Raw genomic sequence first — 24664 nt, 5'->3', positions numbered from 1 at the left:
GTGAGTGCACTGCTCTTCAAAAATTTTTGCCAGGAATACAAATGTCTAATAATTATATAACAACACACTCATCCTCACTAATAATTAAATATGTACCTCTATAGGATTCCATTATTGGGTAGAATGTGAAGAACCAGGCACCTTCATATCCTCCTGGTAGACATTTAATTGCTTTCTGGAGAGGAGTTTGGCAAAATCTCTGAAAATTTAAGGCTTATATACCTTTTGTCCCAGGAACTTACCTTACAAATGAAGTTATAAAACTATGTTAATTGCAGCATTGTTTGTAACAGTGAAAAACTAAAACAACCTAAATATCTATCAATAAGTGATTGGCTTAATAAATTATGGTACAGCTATGAGGGCAAAGAATGTGGTAGATCCATAAAAGCTGATGTGGGAGGATATTTACAGCTGTTTTTTTAAAAAATAAGAATTAATTTGCAAATCATATTTACACTGAAATCAGTTTGCATAAAAATGAGTACATTCAAAGAAAAAGTCTGAAATGATGCACATTGCAACTCTTGATAGTGATTATCTCTGAGAAGTTACATTAAGGAGGATTCTGATATTCTACTTCATTAGTTTTATACAATGGGGTTTTTATTTTTTATTGTTTGAATTTTTGAATTTCATTTTTTTTTTATACAGCAGGTTCTTATTAGTTATCCATTTTATACATATTAGCGTATATATGTCAATCCCAATCAATGGGGTTTTTTAGAACAGAAAAAATAACGTGTTCCCTTTTCTAATAAAAAAGAGATATTTAAAAATGTGGTTATAAACAACAGAATGTAAGTGTCTTAGACGATGGAATATCAAATGGTGGAAGAAAAGGTGGAAAATGAACCCCCAGTTCACTTACGTAGAGGCTGTTGAGCATAATTCTCAGCTAACTTCTAAAGAACCCTAGAGCTAATCAAGGACATCTCGGAAGAAGTCCGAACTCTGCACTTAAGGAAAAATGGTTCTCTGCACTTTTTCCTTATCTCTGATATCTCAGTGTTAGGCTTAAGGAGCGTTATAACTAAAGATCCTTCACTGTGATCAAAGATGTTGAAGTCCCTCGATTGGTATCTGGGAAACCTCCACTCCCCAACTCCTGCTTCCCTCCACAATCCATCCCTTTGCCAGGGAAACGAGAATCTGTTGTGGCACTAAACCCTTCGGTGTAACTACATTCTTAGAAAATCCTGTCATTTATGTGAGTCCTTAACAGTCTCCAAGTGACAGCTGCTACTTTGGCATAGACTCTTTCAAATTAAAGAGTAAAATATTCTGCAAATGGTATGAGCAACAGCTCATTTCTTTCAAATTCTAGCCAGCTGCAAAAGGAAAAAGGGTGGTCATGATAGTCCCAGCCTGGGATTGTTTTGCCTTCAGAGTTTATTCCTGGACCTGGGAAACCAACTGGAAAATAAATGCCTGTAATTCTGAGTCCCAAGGAACATGATGTCCCCAAGAACCATTCCCTACATCCCTCTTGCCTGCCCAGCTTGCCTGCTGGTGGGGAGCAGACTCGAAGTCTAGGAGTGAGGAAAGAATCTCTGCTATTGTGGTGGTTTGTCAACTCAAGGACATCACTGCTGCCCCCCTCAGCGTGATGGTGAAGCACATGGCCTTTGAGGGAAGCCAAACCCAGCTGTTAAAAGTCTGGTCCTGCCACTTATTAGCTGTGTGGCCTTGGGCAAGTTATTCAACCTCAGTGAGCTTTAGTTTTCTCACCCGTCAAGTGGAGTTCAGAGTAGCTATCCCACTGGGATGTTGTCAGCACTAAAGCGTACAATACATGTGATGGGTTTTGTACAGTTCCTCACATATGGTAAAATGACCAATAAATAGTGGCCTTTGTTTGATGATAATGATGTTGATGATGATCATCATCATTACCTTCATCCTCATCTCCGTCATCATTCTTTGTTGTTAAAATAGAGGTTGGAGTAGTTGGTCAACAACTCCACTGAGACACCCACGGAAGTCACAAGACTTGGACAGGTTTCCAGGTTTGGCATTTACTAGTTGTGTAACCTTGAAAAAAGTTTTAAGGCTCTGTGTGCTATCTGCAAAATGGGGGGAAAATACTCTAGCTCTGCAGTGCTGCTTGTGACAGTCAAGGGGAAAATGACCCTACCAATAACTGTCAATCATTATATATATATGGAAATATATATATACATGTGTATGCGGGTATATACATATATACACACGTATATAAAATACACTACTACTTTTTGATTTCTGCCCTAACTGCTACTTGGCCTAGGGAGGAAAGGCAACTACCACTTGCCTTTTCAGCCCCTTTTTGGGGGGACATTGTCAAAAGCACATTATGGGGGGGAGGTAGTGAAATTGCTAGTTTGTCCATTACTGCCAAATTTAAATTACCATTTGCTTTTTCATCACTTATTGTTTTTCATTCTAAGAGAAATATAGATCACAACAGGAAATTTGGGAATAACAGAAAATAGACACATTCATTTGCTTAGTCATGGTACTTTCCTTTTTCTATTTTATCCTGTTAAGTATGATAAATAAGGCAAGTGTTTGCTTAAACCAAAGTGTAACCCCAAATATTTAAAAAAACATCTGTCAGTGTTAAATCACAAAGTATTAGGCAATTGCAGATTGAAGTTCTACCTATTAATTTCTCCTTGAATCAGCAGTTCTCCAGTTTCTGTGTGCCTAGGAGTCATTTGGGACTTCGGAAGTATCAATCCTGGGCCCCAGCAGCAGTCATGCTGATTAGGTAGGTCCGGGCTAGGATCTTGGGATCTCCATTTTTAACAAGCTTTCTACATGGTATGCAGGTTTGGGGTGGGGGGGTCCCTGAACCTGACTTTGAGAGACAGTCTAAAGTCCCGACTCAGGTCCAGGCCTCTGAATTCCCACAGCTGGATCCTGGAAGAGGAATTAGGAATGCAAAGCCCAGCCTCACAGATGTTACCATTTGATGCCCCAGGCCCCCGTGCATTTGCTTTTCCGTTCTGACTGCCCAGCATCTGGCCAGCAAGGCAGTTGAGCATTTGTCTCCTTTTTGAGCTCATGGTCCCCAGAGAATTCAATTCCGCTCACAGCTCACAAAATGCCATTCTCTCAGGGAAGGGGTGGGGCTGGGGAAGGATGGGGCACACAGGTCTCCATCACTCAAATGACACCAGCTGAACCTCCTAAAGTATACTGTGTGACTTCTGGCCACCTGCTTGATAGCTCCAGGGAATGCGAAGAATGCTCCAGTATTCCTCTGGTTCCCAAAGAGAAGGAAGCAGAGACGGAGGTTAATAGGATGGAGCACGCACCTAACATTTCCAAGGGACATACAGACAGATGTGAGTGGGATGTTTCCTTCTGACATTCCTGGGCTATTGCTATAGCTGAATTCCTTTATCCTTTTCTAGGCAACTCAACCCTCGTCCCCCACCTCCTGCCCCCAATTCTAGGAAGGAAAACAGCTGAAAGGAAGAACTAGAACTTGTTTTTTTATAACTTTGAAAAAAGCGATGTTTGCATTCTTCTAGGGAGTAGCGCTTCTCCCAGGTAATGAGGCTCTGCCCACCACACTGTCCCACACCTGCTCTGTAAAATGACACACAGGGAGACCGAGAACTACAGAAAAGGCTCACCCAGCATACACTGATTTAATCTCTGCCACTTGTCACCTCCCTATGGGAGCTCAACAGAAACAACAGCCTTGATTATATAACCTGCAATTATTTTCAGAAAGGGCCCAAATCCCAGTTTTAAAAGCCCTGTTCAGATTTTACCAAAATAGGATAAATATCAGAGGAAGCCCTATGAGGCTGAAAGAAAAGGACATATAGAGTAAGTCTGTTGAATTTATATATTTTCTTCTGCTCTCTCTGAAGCAGCAGTGGCTGGGGTGCTATCTGCGTTCCCAGCCGAGGTCAAGTATAACTGTTCCCCCTAAAAGGAAGTTAGGAAAATGTATTTCTGCTTTCATAGCATTAGAGGTCTAATTCTCTTAAGAAAGCATCAATCCAGTTTGCTCATTTTGTAGATGAGGAAACTGCTGTTCAGAGAGGAACTCTGTGCTGGCCATTGCCTGCTTGTTCTCAGTTCCATGACCTGCTCCTCCCCTGCTCTGCTCTGCATCTCAGGGGCCTGATTTCCTTTCCAACTGGCTTTCAGCTAGGCTGGGCCAATGGGAAGCTCTGGTGGGAGGCTAGAGGGCAGGAGCAAGGGAGAAGCCAGAATACCTCTCCCCCTCTTTCTCTTGCTGCTTTGGGTCACATGCCCAGCAGTGGCTGCATCTCTACCTTGGTTCATGCTCCTCTGGACATCTCCTCCATCCATGGTCCCAGCTTCTGTCACACGGGTGCCCCATCTTGTGCTCTAATAAGACCACCTCTCCCTTTAAGCCTCTTGCCCAGGGGTCAGTAAACTTCTCTTTTTAAAGGAACAGATAGTAAATACTTCAGGCTTTTCGGGCCAACGGGCAAAACCAAGGATAAATTGTAGGTACTTACACAACTATAATGTTTAAAATGTAAGTAATCATTAAAAAAACATAAAGCCATTCTTAGCTCATGGACTAAGTAAAAGCAGGCTGCAGGCTGGCCGGATTTGGCTCAAGGGCTTGACTTTGCCATCCACGCTCTGGGCTTAGGGGTTGTGGTGGATTCCTAGTCCCTAATCTCTGGATTGCCTCCTGATCCAAGCCCTGCCTCCCTAGTTCCCTATATTAACTTTTTAAAATTGAATCACTTGGCATGAGGTCTCCTTTCCTGACTGGACCCTGACTGATAGAGGCAATGATTTGTTTCAAACCATATTCCATGAAGAGGAATGATTATCCACTTCATATACTTCTTATTGCTTTCAGAAACGCATTCACACACATATCTCGATGGAATCGTGTAAGTTCCCTTCCAAGTTAAGTCAGCTGGCTGCCTACTTGTGTTTTGACTGTCCTGGATGACATGCAGTGTTGAAAAACTAGTGACCCTTCCCAAGGGGTTGCCCACAGCTAATGTTGGGAACAAGAAACTGAAATTAAAGCTGATCCCCAGACTGACCAAATGCTACCCAACATCACTGGCAAAAGATGACAAACCGGGCTGGGTTGTAGATGCAAATTGCCGGAAGAGGTGAGACGAGGATGACCATGAGAATCTGACGCGCTACGTACCACACAGTACCCTCCCCCCTGCGTCCACATGTGTCTAACCCCCCACTGTCTCTTCCCTGCACAGTTGCAGCTGCCTCCTAACCGGCCTCCCTGACTTCACCCCGCCCCATGCTCCCTTAAGACTATCTTCATAGCTGCAAGCCAGATCTTTTAAAAACATAAATTGCATGGCTCCACTGCACAAAACCTCCAATGACTTCCCATCTCACTCAGTGTAAAATCCCAATTTGTCACGTTATCTCACCAGACCCTATGTGATCCAGCTGCTGCCCTCTTCTTCCAGCTCATCTCCTCCCTCCCTCCTCCTCCTCCTCCTCCTCCTTCCAAACTACAGTGCTGGTGTCCCTCGCTGGCTCCCAGACTCTCCCCAAGCTCAGACGTCAGGCCCCCGCACTGGCTCTGCCCTCTCCCCGGAACACACCCTCAGGGATATCTGAGGAGCACAGCTCTCTCTTCTCTCTCTCTTAATTCTTGCAGGTCTGCACTCCACTGTCACTTCATCAGAGAGATTTTCCCCAGCCAGCTAATCTAATACAGCACAGTTCCACTCGTCGTCTTATCTCCTCCGCATGGCACATGCTGTTCCCTTGGCTTAGATCATTCCTCCTCTCCTCCTTTGGTTTTTTTTTTGTGTGTTTTAAAATTAAAAAAAAAAAATCTTTTTATTGAAGTATAGTTGATTTACAATGTTGTGTTTAATTTCTGCTGTACAGCAAAGTGATTCAGTTATACATATATATATATTTTTCATATTCTTTGCCATTATGGTTTATCACAACAGGATATTGAATATACTTCCCTGCGCTATACAGTAGGACCTTGTTTTTTATCCATCCTATATATACTAGTTTGCATCTGCTAATCTCCAACTCCCAATCCTTCCCTGCCCACCTCCCTTCTTCTCCTCTTTCAACTGATGGCTTAAATGCCATCTCCTCAGGGAGGCCCTTCTGGATCATCCTATATGGGTAGGTGTCCTTTAACCCTCTCCATCCCCATTTCACATTTCTGTACAATGTTCACCTTTTCTTATAAACCGCCACTACTGTAAGTGTGTGTGTGTATGTGAGTGTGTGTGTATGTGAGTGTGAGTGTGTGAGTGTGTGTGTGTTCTTTGTCTAGCTCTGTAATGTCTTCTCCCTTCCTCCCATTCCCAAATGATTGTAAATTTCATGAGGGAAGAGGCTGTGTCTACTTTACCAACCAATACATACCAAGTGCCTAGATAGTTCAGGGCCTTGTACACTGTAAGTGCTCAGTAAGTATTTATGGAGAGAAAGAATTAATGATCCAACATGGGATCAGTCACAGATCTAGGAGAGATGATTAAAGAGTCTCCCCATTGTATTAGAAGCCATTGGTTGCCCACTCATATCTCTCTGGTACTCACCATTTCTGTATACGATGATGGCTTTCTAAAGCAAGCATCATGATCTCTGCCTGAAGGCTTTCACGGGCTGCAAGTGCATGCTTGGTCTGCATGCACTGCTGGGGAGTTAATGCCTGTAGGAGCAGCTTTTGATGGCCAACAGGAGTTGGTAGATAATTACCTCAGCTTCATCACTTGCCAGAAGTGAAGCATGTTATCCACTCTTTCCTGGAAGTCTCAGTTGCCCCAGGGCCCACCGTGGTACCTTGTTCATTAACCCACTCTTCACTGGCCTTTTTCCCTTCCTTGTCTCACTACCCCACACCTTACTGGTATTTCCAGGGATCACCTGCCAAGAAAACTACAAAGCCTTGTCTCCGCATGTGCTTTTGGGAGAACCGAAACTAAGACATCCTTCTATGGAACTCCCCACCACTGTCCTTTTGGAGAAATGCTGCAACAAAAATGTTCCCATTCTATCAGTTACTCAGGTTGCCAGGGGAACAGTGCGGTGGGGATGGAGTAAATGAATTGGTCATTCTCTAATTTTTTAATTTAACCCATTCCATGGCAGCAGCCAGTGTGCCACATTTTCTGTGATCTCTGCAGACATTCCCTACAAATGATAGCTCCTCTCTTTATTGTAGATATCTCCAAATAGGACTGTCCTTGGTCTACAGCTGTACTCTGCCAGTTCCTTGCACCAAATTCTATTGATACAATTAACAGCAAGGAAGATACCATTCAGTGAATACTTGATGTGCGCCAGACTCTGTTGCACAAACAACTTGTATGACCTAATTGAATGATTACAACCATACTATGAGGAAAGTACTCTCATTTTCTGCTTAGAGTAGGAAACCTAGGCCCAGAGAGACTATAACTTGCCCATCTGCTGGGTGGCAGAGCTTGGATGTGAAGCCAGGGGTGTGGCCAGAGACCCACCATTAATTCTTTGGCTATACCATCTTCCAATCTCCCCATCTGACTGCCCCAGAGAACCACCAGGTCTCACCACATCCAAAATTTATTTGAAGGCATAACATTAAAATGAGATACTGTAGTTATAAAGTTTCTGAAATTTTAGCCAAAAAGAGTGAAACCCTCTGGTAATGAGAAACAATAAACACATGCTCAAATGTAATTGCAAATGCAGCATTTCCTGAACACAAGATATAAAAAATTGCAGCTCTTAACATTTTTATTTTCCCCAATTTGGCCTTTATGATAAAAAAGAGTTTATCACCATTGCTCTAGGACAAGGATCTTAGGGGAAAAATGTTTCCCCCCATGACAGAGCTAGCATTACCAAATAAAGGCCCAAACTCCACAGCTTTCCTGGCATCAACCTCCACCTGTCCCCACGTTCCAAACAGAAGCGGGCGAATCAGAGCAAGTGGCCAGAGTCACAGACAGAACAGTGCTCCTGCAGCCGATGCCCAGCAAGCCGCCCCGGCTCGCCCTTCCCTCAACACAGAAGACCCATCGTAAATTCTGTTTCAAGGATCACAAAGATCAGACTCAGAATCTCATTCTCCCATCCCACTCCCACCGAACAACCCCGGGAAGATCATGCTTGTGCCGCTGAGTGTTTCTGTTCTGTACTTTGGGAGGCTTTCATTCTCCCATTAGTTTAATGAGAAAAAAAAATACAGGCCCGATAAGAATACCTTCCAGGGCAACCCAAATAAGCATCAAAGAGTTAAAGCAAGTTAATAAATGAGAGATAGTTAAATATGTACACATCTCTTAATGTTTGCATATTGGGAGAGAGAGGGATGGGGAAGTTCCCATTCTGTGTAAAATATAACATAATAAAGGGGTCATTTTGTCGTCTTGAGGGTCATTTTGCTAATTAACTAGAATATCTTCTTCAGCTCTCTATTTTTAATTACCTTTTCTTGGTAATGAAAGTAAAAACAATATACTAAAATAGACTTTATTGAGTGCCAGGTCTTGTTTTAACCATTTCCTATACATGATTTATTTAATACAACATTACTATGAAATAGTTAACACTGTCTCTGTTTTCCAGATAAGGAACAGAGGTGGTAAGCAACATTCTCAACAAAACACAGCAAGGAAGTTCCAGAGTGGGGATTTGAACCCAGGCAATCCACCTCTAGAGTTCAAGCTACATTATGTTGCTTCAGTAAATTCACAGGGTAAAAAGTCATAAAACTTATTGGAGAAAATCTGGAAAATGTGGACAAGTGTACAAAGAATATTTGATGCATTCATAATCTCACCACCTAGAAATAAATTAACATGTTGACGCAGTGATCATGACATAATCTCTATAAACAGGACATAGTTTTTGTTGTTATCCCAAGTGAAAAGCTGTGTGGTTAATCACCAAATTTGGAGAATATATTTGCAGTGGACTGACAAACCATGGAGTATGTCTTAGACAAAAGTCATTTTGGAGGCCTCATGGATCATCTCCCAAATCTAAGCAATCATCTATTTTTCAGAAACCAAGGTTGAGTACACGCTATTATGACTGTCAATTGGAAAAGACCTACCACATATGCTAAGATACCATGAACAGAGAAAACCAACCGTGGCTTCAAATTTGAAACCTGAACTGAAAACCACTGAAGGAGATTTCTGACCAAGCTGGTTTTCATATGAGCAACAGTGTACAACATCTTTTAGAGTGAGAGAAAATAGGGATCGACCTGTCTATCTATCTATCCACCTATCTATCTGTACCTCTCTCTCTCTTTACCTATCTATCCATCCACCTGTCCATCCATCCATCCACCCACCCACTCACCTACCCATTCATCCATCCACTTTCTTTAATGTTGGTAATTCACACAATGGTAGTGTCTTAGGTTGGATTACCCAGAAGCAGACCCTGAGATCAAGATTTGAGTGCAACTTGTTTTTGGAAGATTCATCTCTGGAAACACCAATAGGCCAGTGGAGAACTGAGACAGGAAAGGGAAAGCAGGTAGTAAAAGGTGTGTTAATGACCATGTTTCCACGGTGGGAAGTACCTGCTGGGTTCTTCTGAGAGATGGTGTGGGACCTGGCTCAGAGCTGTGCCCCAGGAGAGGTGAGGCACTTAGGATATTTATCCTCCAACTCACATTTGTCATTGGATGAAGGCTGCTCCAGGAGATATTAACTCCCCAGCATTTCTGGCCTGCCCTGCATACTGACCAAGCAAGTTCCTGTGGCTTGAGAAAGCCCTTTAACAGCTATATGGGTTTACAATAAAAAGTGTACGTGTGAATCGTGAGGGACTAACAGGTATGGGCAATGGCAGCATGTGCTACAGCCAGCTAGTATAAAATGAAACAAAACTGGAATCATTATATATATATATATATATATCCTTAAATGTTATTTGAGGAAATGACTTTCAGTGTCTGCCTACCACATTTTATTTAACTGATTCCCTATTTTTGGACACATAAGTTATTTCTAATTTTGAGGTACTTAGAATAATTCAACAATAAATACCTTTGTACACACTTCTTTCTCTATATCTCTGGTTATTTCTTTAGGATAAATTAATCAAGGGCAATTTTGTTAATTATCTAAAGCAGGGATTACTAATCCCATATCTAGAAGAGTGCTTGACATTGATAGAAAACTCAATATCTTTTTTTATCCTGACAGGCGACTCCAGACATAAAAGTGACATAACAACTTAATTTACTTTTTATGATGAATCTGCTGTTATTCTCTATACTCAGTTGTTCTCAAATGATGGAAGATTTTTACGCCTTTATTATGGAAACCTTTTTGACTGTCTAGCCAAGGTGGCAAGTTTATCACCCTTCATCAAATGAGCTGATTACTTTCAAGAAGCCAGAGGTGAACGCCTTCTCTATAAGAAGGTCATTAACAACCTTGCTCTCTTTCTTCAAAAACATCATCTCACACAGGCTTAAGGGAAAATGGTTCGAGCCTTAGCATTTTGCATTTTACTTGTCTGAGGGAAAAACATACTGAATTCTATTTGCCATTGTCCAACAGCCTGGCATGCTTTCCTTCCTACGGAAATATCTCATGAAATTCCTTAATGACCACCATTCATTACCTCCAATGGCCTTTTAGCTTTCACTTTTCTTTGAAGTGCTGAGTGGTATCACTCATTCATGACGTATCCCTACCTTCTGTGAAGCCTGCACTTGCCTGGTTGTCCCACCCCTTTTCCTTCTGGCTCTTCTTGCTCTCGCTCAGTCACTGCTCTCCTTCCTTTCTTCTAAGTGTGGGCATCTCCCAGAGCTTAGCCCTGTGTGCCCACTCTTCCATCTGTCTTGAAGACCTCTCTTCATCTAGGACTTACTTTTCACTCCATGAAGATGACTCTTGGAGCCCCATTTCCAGGCTTACCCTATCTCTTCTTACATGGGGTTCAAGCATGAAACTTCTTGATAGAAAACACAAACTCAGCATGATCAAATCCAAATTTATCTTCTCCACTTTAAAATGGTTTTCCTTATTATTCTCTCCTTACCTTCTTGGACTCTTTCCCCATATTCAATCACATAGGAGTTCAAGGTCTTCTAAAATCTTGTCCAAAGTCATCTTTCCAGCTTTATCACTTTACTCCATCATCATTTTTGGCTCTACTCAGCATGCTTCAAACAACCTGAACATTGCTTTCTTCAGTTTTTATTCAAATTAGTAGATCATATTACATAACATATGAAATCCAAAATCTTGAGTTTGATTTTCTATGTGATGCTGAACAAATTTCTCTCAGCTCAGTCTTCTCAAATGGAACCTCAGAACCCCCTTCATAGATATGGTGCAATAATTATGTAGTATACTCTGACCCTTCAAAACTAACCTTTGCCATGAAAACTTTTATTCCCATAGTCCCTAAGCTCTCCACTCTGATTTCCTCTGTTGTGTGACAGGCATCATATATAAATGCAAAGTGTTAGTTGGCATTCCTCAAGTAGGCTTCCTCCAAATGTGTTAAATTTCTTTAAAATAAGAAACTCTACTTCCCATTTTTGTGTATAAATAAAGTGCTAAAAATATTGAACACAGAACCCCCCAAATTATCAAAATGAGTTTTCTATGAAAGTAGCATATTACAGTAGATGAGAAAAACAGTTAAATGCTGTTTGTTCATTTTAATCACAGACCAAACAGGTCAGGTGACAAATGTTTTATTCCCATAGTAAAAGGACATATTGCTGAATTAAATTCCTTCTGATAGAAGCGTGCATGAAAAATGCATACATGTGGTGGTGTGAAGGAGTTACAGTTTGGGCATATTTATTGGAAGCAGCACATGAATATTTTGTAAATTATCTATCATTTTGTAAATTGACATTATCTCACATTTGATAATCTGATAAGGAAGTTAAGTAGCTTCCTTTGATCTGTCATTTACAGACTAATTGTTTTTGTTCAAATGACTTGGCATTAGAGTTTACTGTCTTCCTTGTGTTTGCAATAAACAGAATAATCAGAAACTGCTGAATACTCTCGTTTTGTTTCTAAGATTATGATCAAATCATTGACATTGGTTTGTAAAATTTTATTTATTTATTTATATTATTTTTTTAATCGATCCTTATTGGAGTATAATTGCTTCACAATACTGTGTTAGTTTCTGTTGTACAACAAAGTGAATCAGCCATATGCATACACATGTCCCCATATCCCCTCCCTCTTGAGCCTCCCTCCCATCCTCCCTATCCCACCCCTCTAGGTCATCGCAAAGCACCGAGCTGATCTCTCTGTGCTATGCTGCTGCTTCCCACTAGCTGACTATTTTACATTTGGTAGTGTATATATGTCGATGCTACTCTCACTTCGCCCCAGCTTCCCCCTCCCCACAAGTCCATTCTCTATGTCTATGTCTTCATTCCTGCCCTGCCACTAGGTTCATCAATACCATTTTTTTTTTTTAGATTGCATATATATGTTAGCATACAGTATTTGTTTTTCTCTTTCTGACTTACTTCACTCTGTATGACAGACTCTAGGTCCATCCACCTCACTACAAATAACTCAATTTCATTTCTTTTTATGGCTGAGTAATATTCCATTGTATATATGTGCCACATCTTCTTTAACCATTCATCTGTTGGTGGACGTTTAGGTTATTTCCACGTCCTGGCTATTGTAAACAGTGCCACAATGAACACTGTGATACACGTCTCTTTTTGAATTATGGTTTTCTCAGGGTATATACCCAGTAGTGGGATTGCTGGGTCATATGGTAGTTCTATTTTTAGTTTTTTAAGGAACCTCCATACTGTTCTCCATAGTGGCTGTATCAATTTACATTCCCACCAACAGTGCAGGAAGTTTCCCTTTTCACCACACCCTTTCCAGCATTTACTGTTTCTAGATTTTTTGATAATGGCCATTCTGACTGGTGTGAGGTGACACCTCATTGTAGTTTTGATTTGCATTTCTCTAATAATTAGTGATGTTGAGCTTCTTTTCATGTGCCTCTTGGCCATCTGTATGTCTTCTTTGGTATATTTAGGTGTTCCTCCCATTTTTTGATTGGATTGTTTGTTTTTTTGATATTGAGCTCCATGAGCTCTTTGTATATTTTGGAGATTAATCTTTTGTCCGTTGTTTCAGTTGCAAATATTTTCTCCCATTCTGAGGGTTGTCTTTTCGTCTTGTTTATGGTTTCCTTTGCTGTGCAAAGACATTGGCTTGTAAAATCTTAGAAGAAAATAACTTTTTGATGATTTCCATCACCAGCATCTTGCTAAACCACCTTACTTCTGAAACAAATGACTTCAGAGTAATCTGAATAAATTCTAGATGTGTCTCTTACTACGGAAATCTTCCCCGAAAAGATAGCGGCACAATATTTTAAAGTACCCAAATGCACAATTGAAATTGCAACTCTAGTAAAATTGGGCCTCTTTGGAATGTATATCTCCTACATGGACATTAATGGGACAAAAAGGTAAGACATTCTGTGGGAGGAGATAGGCTAATCTTGATTTCTTAACAGTATAGACAGTAAATATTGTACAGATGTGATCTGCAGAGTGGCAAAAGCTTTCTTGCTTTTTTCTAGAATGGTGGTTTTTAAAATGCTTCTAGGAGACCTAGGGTTCTGAAGAGATATTAGAAGCGCGGTACAGCTGGGGGTGGGCAACGTGTGTGGCAGGGAGAGGGCTCAGGAAGACCAGCTGGATGCTTCAAGTCCCCTTCCTCCTCTTGTTCAACGTTTTCAATGACTCATATCTGTTATATAGAGAGAGCTTCAGAGCAAGATAAGGTATGGAAGAAAAGTTCTGCTGTTAAAAAAAAAAAAAAAGGTTCATAATTTTTGTTTCAGAACCCAAGTAAAACTCTTTCAAATGAGCAGGCCACTATACTTACAGATGGTAATAAACCTTTTTACCCAATTTCTCCAGTTGCTTTTAATTGGGCCAGTAATATGGCTTAGGAAGAAAATGAAGAAGCCCAAGGCTGGAAAATGTTTGCGTGAAAGGCCTTTTCAAATTGTTCACTTAGCTAAGGGCTGCGTGAAGTTAGATATCACCCTGCTCTCCACCACCACCCCAACCTAGGCACTGGTTTTCCAACTACACAGGTTTCTTGACTGGTATCTTTTAGTTTGAGGGACAGAGAGACCTGTGTTCAATGTTCAGCGACCTGTTGCTCTTTAAATACTAAGGGACTGGGACTTCCCCAGTGGCGCAGTGGTTAAGAATCCGCCTGCCAATGCAGGGGACATGGGTTCGATCCCTGGTCCGGGAAGATCCCACATGCCACGGAGCAACTGAGCCCGTGCGCCACAACTACTGAGCCTGTGCTCTAGAGCCCGCGAGCCACAGCTACTGAAGCCCACGCGCCTAGAGCCCATGCTCCGCAACAAGAGAAGCCACCGCAATGAGAAGCCCGTCCACTGTAACAAAGACCCAACACAGCCAATAAATAAATAAGTAAATAAATTTATAAAAAAAAAAAAATTAAGGGACTGATCTTCAAGTCATCTGCTTCTATCATATCTCTTGGTGGGAAATCCTGGTAGAAAGCAATGCAGACCTTACAATGTCACGAATAATGTTACTAAGCATCCCACCCCTGTTGCTCAGCCAGAGAAAATTCTCATCTCCTCTTCTAGATCCCCTGTGTTGATGAGTAAGCATGCATTGGCTTGGCCATTCCACACTAAAGCCAAGGAGTTCCTCCAGAACCTTCAGATGTGTCAAGCATCCCCACTCCCACTTCCACTAGCATAGGAAGCTCTTATTACTAAATTACCAGGCATTCTATACTTAATATTTCTCTGCTTTGGACTCCTTATTAGTTAATTAGGAGAGTATCTACTTGAGCAGAGGTGTTTGCAACTTTTATCACTGTATGACTCTTAAAAACCATTTAATACATTGGTATAAATGCCCTGTCTGCGTGATTCATTGGCTGTGAACTGAGTCACTTTTGTTTTGGACTAGGAAAAGTTCACTAGATCAGTATACTAAGGATGCGTTCCATGATATACAAATCTTCTGAGATGCTCAGTGAGAAAGGGTTTCTGTGGCCAAATATGTTTGGGGAAACACTGTGTTCTTGGTGATTCAAAATGTGTATTAGAATGGCAAAGTGCTAAGAAGTATTTCTTAAACTTATTTTATCACATAATTTAAAAATTCTGGGACTTCCCTGGTGGCACAGTGGTTAAGAATCCGTCTGCCAATGCAGGGGACACGGGTTCAAGCCCTGGTCTGAGAAGATCCCATATGCCGCTGAGCAACTAAGCCCGTGTGCCACAACTACTGAGCCTGCGCTTTAGAGCCCGCGAGCCACAACTACTGAGCCCGTGTGCAGCAACTACTGAAGCCCACGCACCCAGAGCCCATGCTCTGCAACAAGAGAAGCCACCGCAATGAGAAGCCCGTGCACCATGATGAAGAGTAGCCCCCGCTCGCCACAACTAGAGAAAGCCCATGCGCAGCAACGATGACCCAACACAGCCAAAAATAAATAAATAAATAGATAAATAAATAAATAAATTTATATTAAAAAAATTCTGCCTCCCTCCCTCCCTCTCTCCTTCCTTCCCTCTCTCCCTCTTATTCTCTATCTCTTTCTTCTTACTTTCTTCCTCTTTTCCTTTCTTTTTAGAAACATTAAATATCTAGGGCTCCATGGGAAAGATTTTGGAAAACACTGTACTTGCCTATTTAAGAAAAGTTTTTAGGGGCTAATTTCTACTTTTCTCTGTAATTCCAGAGCCAGCACTGTATCTGGCACAGAATGAATATTTGACAAATGTTTGCTAAATTGAAGGGCACACATGAGAGTATATTAATAAGATGTCAAAATATTATGTTGAAAGTGTTTTACAAAATCATGCCAGTTATTTGGTACCAAGTGCTTGGTACTTTTACAGAAACAAATTATTTAGAAATTGAATTCAATTAATCCACTTTGGGTAGATGGATCAGAATCACAGGATGTCTGATGTGGGACAAGTCCTAGTAGGTATCTAGTCATCATTTTATAGACAGGTCTTACCTTTCATAGTGAACTTATAAAGAGGTTGAAAGAGTTATCTCAAGCAACTGAAGTAGATGTGAGTCCTGGGCTTAACCCGAGTGGGCTCGAATACTGACTCTGCCACCTACTGGCCAAGGGAATGTGGGCAAATGTATCTGCGCCTCAGTTTCCTCATTTGAAAATGGCGATGGTACTTGTACTCCCCTCAAAAGGTCACTGTGATGACGTAATGATATTTAAGCTAAGCACAATGGCACATGGAAACAGTATTAGCTATTAATATCATTAAACGCATTATCAGCCAGGATCGCATGGTCAGTATGAAATGAGAGGTGACCACACAATTCTAGAGAGAATTTGGGAGACCTTAAAGAATTATGGACGGGGAGGAAGAAATTGTATAACTGAGGTCTCCATATTGATGGACCCCAATACTGGGCAATCTGTAGCATTTTTTGGGGGAGGGAGAGTTAATTCTCGTTTGAAAGTACAACTCCCATGGAATAATTTTTCCCAGGGTAGGGTGTTAGGTGGGCATTTTACTTGTTTGGGCATTCTGCAGGCTCAGGAAAAATCCTCTCTTTTTACTCGGAAGTCCGTGGGAGATTGCATTTTTTAAAGAAACCACAGAAAGAAGAAAGTGCCCTGCCCCTCCGGAAGACAAGTGAGCACAAGTCACCATTCCCTACCTGAACGGGTAGGCAAACGCTACGTCAATGCTGAGGTTACTTTCCGTCTTGTTGACACAGTCCACACTCAGCCGCAGGCCTCCGGAATAGCCACCGCATGTTGCAAATGCAAAGATTGCAAAAAGCTGTGGAGAACAAAGAAACAAAAGAGAAGGCGGCTATTAGGATGGTGCTGATCTCACGAGATCTGTCAACAGGAGCTCAGCGTCTCACACTGAGAAAGGTTGGAGTTCTTCTAAAGTGCGGCATCTTATTTGGTTCAGGCTGGAATGAAGGCCAGGGTGATGATGGGGAATGGGGTGGTGGGGTCTGAAAAAATTGTCTGGAAAGCTGGAGTAATTTTGTTTGTAGAAAAATTAAACACAAGGACAAAATATCTGTGTTTGAGGCCAAATATTGGTGTAAAGAGCTGTCACACATCAGAAGGTAGAGAAGGTAATCTCACATCAAAGGCTCTGGAGAGCTACACACCAAGGGATTAATGATGGATATCTCCAGGTGGGAAGAATTTGGTATGTTTCCTTGCTTGTTTCTTTTTGTTTATCTGTATTTTTTGCAATACACATGTTTTGTCTTTTGGAATAATACAGATTTTAAAAAATGCATAGTTGGAGAATTTTAGAGTTGATGGGTAGAGGAAGAGGAGGTGAGTATCTAAAATATGCTCTTCCAGAGGACAAGATCTCAGTATATGTCAGCCTCAATGCCCCTTAGGTGGTTACAACTCTGTATTCCTTGCTCTTTCTGAGTCAACTACTAAAAGGTTCAGCTGGTTACGAACTAATGTCATAGTCTATCCTAGTGTAGAACATGCATCTATGGGAATTAGGTACTGCAAATTAAGAGCAGGAACTCAGAGAAGTCTTCCAGAGAGAAGATACATCTGAGAAGGTGAGAATGGCCTAAGATGGGAAGGAAACAAATGCCAAACCTGTCCCACTTAGTTTGGCTAAATTCAAAAGAACTTCCTGCTCATTTCCAAAGAAAGTCAATCAAGTGCACTTAACACTCACCCATTCTGTAATACTCCCATTTATTTTATTTTAATTTTGGAACGCAGCTTCTTATAGTAGCTTGGAGTCCCCATTAGGAACACCAGATCACTTTGTATAGCGAGAGGAATTCTTGTGTAAGGGTTAAGTGCATGGGCTCTGGAATGTGACCTTGGGAAAGTTGCTTAATTCACCTGTGAAGCCGGCTGGTCCTGAACTTTTGTTTGTTGGGGTTTTTTTGATTACTGATTCAATTTCATTACTAGGGATCAGTTTTTTCAGATTTTCTGTTTCTTCCTGATTCAGTCTTTTTTTGTTGTTTTTTGAATTTTATTTTTTTTATACAGCAGGTTCTTCTTAGTTATCTATTTTATACATATTAGTGTATATATGTCAATCCCAGTCTCCCAATTCATCCCATCACCACCACAAACACCCCCCCGCCCCTGCCCCATTCCTGATTCAGTCTTGGAAGATTGTATGTTTCCAGGAATTTATCCATTTCTTTGCAGTTATCTAATTTGTTGGCATATAATTGTTTGTGGTAATCTCTTATGATTCTTTGTATTTCTGTGGTGTCGGTTGTAACTTCTCTTTAATTTTTGATTTTATTCATTTGGGCCCTTTCTCTTTTTTTCTTGATGAGTCTAGCTAAAGGTTTATCAATTTTGTTTATCTTCTCAAAGAACCAGCTCTTGGTTTCATTGATCTTTTCTATTGGTTTTTAGTCTCTTTCATTTATTACCACTTTGATCTCTATTATTTTTATTCTACTAACTTTGGGCTTTGTTCTTCTTTTTCTAGTTCCTGTAGGTGTAATGTTAGATCGTTTATTTGAGATTTTTCTTGTTTCCTGATGTAGGCCTCTATTGCTATAAACTTCCCTCTTAGATCTGCCTTTGCTGAGTCCCACAGATTTTGGAATGTTTTGTTTCTATTTTCATTTGTCTCCAGGTATTTTGTGATTTCCTCCTTGATTTCTTCAGTGATCCATGGACCAGAAGAAGCATGTTTGGTAGCATGTTGTTTAGCCTTTAAGTCTTTGTGTTTTTCACAGTTTTCTTCTTGTAACTGAGAGTCTAGTCTTATACCATTGTGGTGGGAAAAGATGCTTGAAATGATTTCAGTCTTCTTACATTTGAGACTCATTTTCTCGTCTAACGTGATCTATCCTGGAGAATGTTCTAAGTGCACTTCAGAAAAATGCATATCCTGCTCTTTTGGGGTGGAATATTCTGTATTTATATATTAAGTCAATCAGATATAATGTGTCATTTAAGGTCAATGTTTCCTGATTGATTTTCTGTCTGGATGATCTATCCATTGATATAAGTGGGGTGTTAAAGTCCCCTACTATTATTGTATTGCTGTCAATTTCTCCTTTATGTCTGTTAATATTTGCTTTGCTGTTGGATTAATCTTTTCTATTATTATGTAAGGTCCTTCTTTGTCTCTTTTTACAGTCTTTGCTTTAAAGTCTATTTAATCTGATGCAAGTATTGATACCCCAGCTTTCTTTTTGTTTCCATTTGCATAGAATATCTTTTTCCACTTCTTCACTGTGTGTCTTTCACTCTGAAGTGGCTTTGAGGCCTGACTGAGACTGTTGTGGGTATGCTGGTATGTGGGGCTGGACCCCTGGAGCAGGAGACACCTGGAGGGGTGCCAGTGCCAGCTGGGGATGCCTGCTGGGTAGAACATGGCAGCAGCTGCTTTGGGGGAGCCAGTTGGGGCAGGCAGGTTGGGCAGGGTAGGTCCTCAAGGAAATACTTGGTTGGTGCACATGGTGTTAGTTAAGTTGATGGAGAGTGACAGAAATGGTACATGCCCATGCTGGGCCCGCGAGGTGGAAGGAGAGTTTTAAAAAAAAATGGCACCTGCCACTTCTTCTGTCCCTGGAGAAAATTTCACCAGATCTCTGCCCCTCCAGCACATGCCCTAAAATTTAGTCAATGAATCTCTTTCTTCTATGACACAGGCACTTCTTAAAAAAAATTTATTTATTTTATTTATTTTATTTTTGGCTGCGTTGGGTCTTCGTTGCTGCATGCGGGCTTTCTCTAGTTGCAGTGAGCGGGGGCTGCTCTTTGTTGCGGTGCACGGGCTTCTCACTGCAGTGGCTTCTCTTGTTGTGGAGCACGGGCTCTAGGCACGTGGGCTTCAGTAGTTGTGGCTTGTGGGCTTAGTTGCTCCATGGCATGTGGGATCTTCCCGGACCAGGTCTCGAACCCGTGTCCCCTGCACTGGTAGGCGGATTCTTAACCACTGCACCACCAGGGAAGCCTGACACAGGCACTTTTTAAGCTGCTGCTTCTGCACTGGGACTTGGAGCAAGTGAGTATGTGTGTATGCTCTTCAAGAACTAAGTCTCAGTTTTCCACAGCCCTCCAGCTTTCCTGGACAGAAGCCACTCTGGCTTTCAAAGCCAGACGTTATAGGGGCTCATCTTTCTGGTGCAGCTCCCCCAGGCTGGGGAGCCCAATGTGGGGCTCAAACCCCTCGCTCCTCAGGGGAAACCACCATGGCTGTGATATCCCTCCCTCTGTAGGTCAGGGCACCAGGGGTGTAGGTTCTGACTAGACCACATCTCTGCTCCTCTACCCATCTCAATGTGGCCTTTTCCTTGTATCCTTAGTTTTAGAAAACCTGTTCTGCTAGTCTTCAGGTCATTCTCAGAGATAGTTGTTCTATATGTAGTTGTAGTTTTTTTGTGTCTGTGGGAGGAGGTGAGCTCAGTATCTTCCTACTCTGCCATCTTGATCCAGAATTCACCAAGTTATTAGTTTTTATAATCAGTATTTTAAAATAGAAACAACTTGACCAAACGATATAATAGATGTAGTAAAAGCAAAATGTGCTGATGCGCTAAAGCATTTAGAACAGATCCTGGCACAGAAAAAGCACTCAATAAATGTTAACAAGGGTTATTACTTGAACTTTTTGGTAAGATCTTGCAGGACATAAAATAGGGAATTTAGACTTACTCCCTAGCTAAATCTATATGACCATCAGCCCCAGTGAACCAACATCTAAGCACTCCAGAAACACTGATCTTTTTTGCTTTGTTTGCTTTTCTTCCTAGTTTGTACCACCGATGGGACTTGAGGAGGCATTTAGAAGCTACTCCAACCCACTGTGAAATCTGGGGATGATACACACAGAACACCAAGGCTGAAGGGAATCAGATCTTTATCGCTGTGACGTGGATGTGCTCATGACCAAATGCGCTCTTTCTGTCAGCCTTTAGTACTGGTAGGAATAAGGAGGACATGATTTTAATCGCTCAATGCTGAAATCTAGATTTCATCATACAATACTGGATGTTTCAGCCCTTTGTGCCATGTCATGATAGCACCTTTGGTATGATTTCTTCTAGAAGAAAGGATGGAGTCATGGGGCCCAAAGCCCTGTGATACGTCGTGGAGATAGCCCTTTCCTCACCTGTACAACAGAGGTATCCTCTGTATCTTCCCAAATCACTGAGAGAATAAAATGAGATGGAGTATATATTTACATGTAGCCCCCTCTCCATTCATGCAGAGATTTGTGTGGTATTTACACATGTGCACTTCTCTGGGGCAAGAGTTCTAAGCGTGTAATCAACACTTGTACAGGTAAAGGTTAGGAGGAATTATCTGTTGTTGCCATTATTAACTATGTACCATGGGCTAGCTATGTGTCCAGCACTTAACATATGTGATCATATTTCCTCTTGACAACAACAGAGTGTGTGTGTGTGAAGCTTAATATTCCTATATTAAAAATGTGGCAGAATAGCATAATGGTTTCAAACAGTTGTATTCTTAAAAATTCCCTGAAACGTTAAAATGTAGTGATTTAGAGGTAAAGGACCTAAAGACAAATCCTTTAAATTAAGTGCTTATATGGCTACAAAGAAACTACCTTTGGCTTTTCATTTTATATTAAAGTGCTTTACATACCGTAAGATATTATTAATACTACCATCCAGTGAACTTAAAATGGAATGATTATTATGTGTTTAAATTATGTATTTAGTTCAAAATGTTTGATGCATAGAAGGAAGGCATCAGAGTATTGAAACCACACAAACCACTATTTTTTCTTTTAACTTCTATTGATCTGTGAAAACATGAGATGTTGTACTTGAGTTAAATATGATACCTATGGGCTTTCTGGTTACCTTTCCTTCCCCACAGTCCTCACTGATTAAAGGGAAATCATACTGTGTGACCGATATCAAACTCACATGGGTTTGGTGAGGGTTAAACAGATAATGTCTGTATAACATTGGAAGAGTCAGATCCTGCTGAGTGAATAACGTATTACAGGGATGGTTGATTCCATATTTGGGAGAGTGAAATTAACTCCTTCAGTCTATATCAGCCAGGGACCTGGTTCTGTAATTACAATACATCAGGACAGAGTGGAGAGAGAGAAATGGAAACTCTTTGGGGGTTCGAAATTCTCTTGGTGTTGCAGAAAAATGTAGAGTGGGAGGGAACTTTGGAAATCCTCTCACTGATTCCCCTTCCAGAAGTCCATCCAGCTACTCCACCCTGGTGGTACAGGGGAGCAGTTCTGGAGTCAGGTGGATGTGAGCTTGAGTCCAATTCCTAGCTGTCTGACATTGAGCGGTTTATTTTAACTTCTCCAAACCTCAGTCCTAAATCCACTAAATCAGGACTAATTCACTGGCTTATTTAGCAGCTGTTTAATGGTGTATTTACCAGGTGCCAGATGGTGGGGCACAGAAAGGTAAAAAGGTCAGAGAAAAGACAAAGAAAAAGTAGGTCCCTGCCTGCTCTGGAGCTTAATGTTGGATGGGGGTTGGGACAGAAGCAAAAGAACATACAAATAAAATAATTACAGGCCGTGCGGGGTCTCGGGCGGCCAGAGGACCACGTGCTGCCCCGGGCGGGTGGGGGGGGCCCTCTCCCGGGCAGGGGCTGGTTCTCGCCCAGGCAGGCATTGGTCCCAAACAGAATTCTCAGCCCCTCGGGTCTCTCGGTGCCCTTAGCTCGTGGATTTAGCCTGCTTCGACTAGCGTTCCTGCCGGATGTTTTCTAGAATTTAATTGTTCCGACCCAAGGGTCTGCCGTGTGCCAGGACCCTGGCGATGTAGCACAACAGGAAGCAAAGCAAAGGGAAGCAGAAATGAGAAACAGTATCTTAGCCCAAGTTCTGGATCAGTCAGCCCGGGCCCGATTAAGTAACTTAGCACTTGTAAAGCCTGAGAATACTAAAGCAGTAGAGAATTACCTTATACAGATGGCACGGTATGGACAACTAAGTGGGAAGGTGTCAGAACAAGGTTTAATAGAAATCCTCGAGAAAGTAAGCCAACAAACAGAAAAGAAAACAACAGTTAAATTCAGCAGAAGAAAAGTAATGGACTCTGATGAAGATGACGATTATTGAATTTAAGATGTCTAGAGACTGGGACTTAATGGAGCAATTCTAGGACAGATAATACTTGGCAGAAGTTAAGATCTTGATGGGATGTTTACTTTGTTTACTGTCTATATGCCTTTTAAAAATAAACTTGTTATGCAAAATAAAAAAAAAAATTACAAATTGTGCTCAATGTTGGGAGGGGAACCTCTTCCAGACAGGGTGTTATACCCAAGGATGTCACATTTACACTAAGCCCTTGAGGATGAAGGAGAGGAAGCCACGGGTGATGGAGGGTGGGGTGGAGGGAAGAGCTCTGGGCAGAGGGCACAGCTTAAGTGAAGGCTCTGAGGGAGGAAAGGCTTGACAAGTTCAAGGATCCAATGGAAGGTCAATGTGGCAGTTGGATGGTGAACGAGGTTGAGAGTAATTTACTGCACGTGACTTTGTGTACATTAGCTGATGTGAAGCATCAGGCTCAGAGCCCTCACCAAACCATTAAAGTATCCCCTCCTCTTCCTTCTCCTCCACCCACCTCCTCCCACCACCGCACTATTGAAGAAATTGAGAACTAGAGAAGAAAATTCACTTGTCCCAACTCAGCTAGAGCAGAGTTGGAACTAGAATCCTCGTCTGTAGACTCCCTCAGTCAGCAGTCTTCTAATTAGCTCTAGAATAACAGGAAGAACAATTTTTGGCCACATGGATAGAAGGATTGTCAAATGGTCCAGGCTTCTTTGCCAAGAAATGTACCACAGGGCTTTAGTGGCCTGAGGTTTTCCATGTCCTCCATTAGGGTCTCACAAACACATACTGCAAAGTCCACTGCCTAGTGGGTACTTTGCTCTCTTTTTCTCCTTTCCTTCTTTCTTTCCTTTCCTCTCTTCCTTTCTTCCTTCTTTCCTTCCTCCCCCAACCCCGTCCTTCCTCTTTTCACCCTTGATGGGGTGGAAGACTTTAGAAGAAGAATATTGGAAGATGCTGTAAAGAGACATAAATTTCTCAGCTTGACAAGTGTTGCTCAGAGAGGCCATCAATACTACCAAGAGGACGGCTTGTGTGTCTTGTAGATGCTTGGCTCTGCAAGACTAATGCTGATTCCTGAGACAGACAATATACTCTCCTGGGAGATGGAAGAGATGGGAAAACTTTGTGTTATGCAGCCAGGAAGGAATGAGGACTAGGGGTGGGTCCTGGAAGGCCCAAGAGGGAGAAGAGCCTGAGGGGACCTGTGTGTGTGAGGTGTAGATAGAGATGAGAGAGACGAGCTCAAGAGAAAAATTTCCATCTGAGGCCAATTCTCTAAGGATTACACGTGACTTGATGACAGACATAAAGACACTGTGTTTGTGTGTGTGCACGTGCCCATGTGTGATTTTCTCTAAGCTCCGCGCTCTGTGTTCATCCTAAGCCAAACCTTTGCCTTCTTTCTGGTAACGCAGTGTACTTGCTCACCGTCTTAGACATCGAGGGCATGTCCAGGGGTAAAAGTCCACTTACCCAAAACAAGTGAAATCATAAGAGCTTTCTGTTCAGTCAGAATGGCCATCATCAAAAAGTCTACAAATAACAAATGCTGGAGAGGGTGTGGAGAAAAAGGAGCCCTCCTACACTGTTGGTGGGAATGTAA

General features: G+C 41.7%; 1 protein-coding gene across 2 annotated transcripts in view; it reads right to left on the bottom strand.

The window, feature by feature from the left end:
- SYNPR (synaptoporin) overlaps positions 1–24664 on the bottom strand; it is a gene marked incomplete at its 3' end in the record, with an annotated part of 295355 nt that overhangs the window by 95848 nt on the left and 174843 nt on the right. For both annotated transcript variants that reach the window (XM_082412377.1, XM_082412378.1), the window contains one exon: positions 16670–16794. In XM_082412377.1, coding sequence (XP_082268503.1) covers positions 16670–16794 — 125 coding nt within the window. The remainder of the gene's footprint in view (positions 1–16669; positions 16795–24664) is intronic.

Source organism: Balaenoptera physalus, assembly GCF_965194825.1.
Source record: "Balaenoptera physalus genome assembly, chromosome: 11".
NCBI lineage: Eukaryota > Metazoa > Chordata > Mammalia > Artiodactyla > Balaenopteridae > Balaenoptera > Balaenoptera physalus.
Note: the sequence above shows the minus strand (reverse complement) of the source record. Positions and strands in the feature narration are given on the sequence as shown.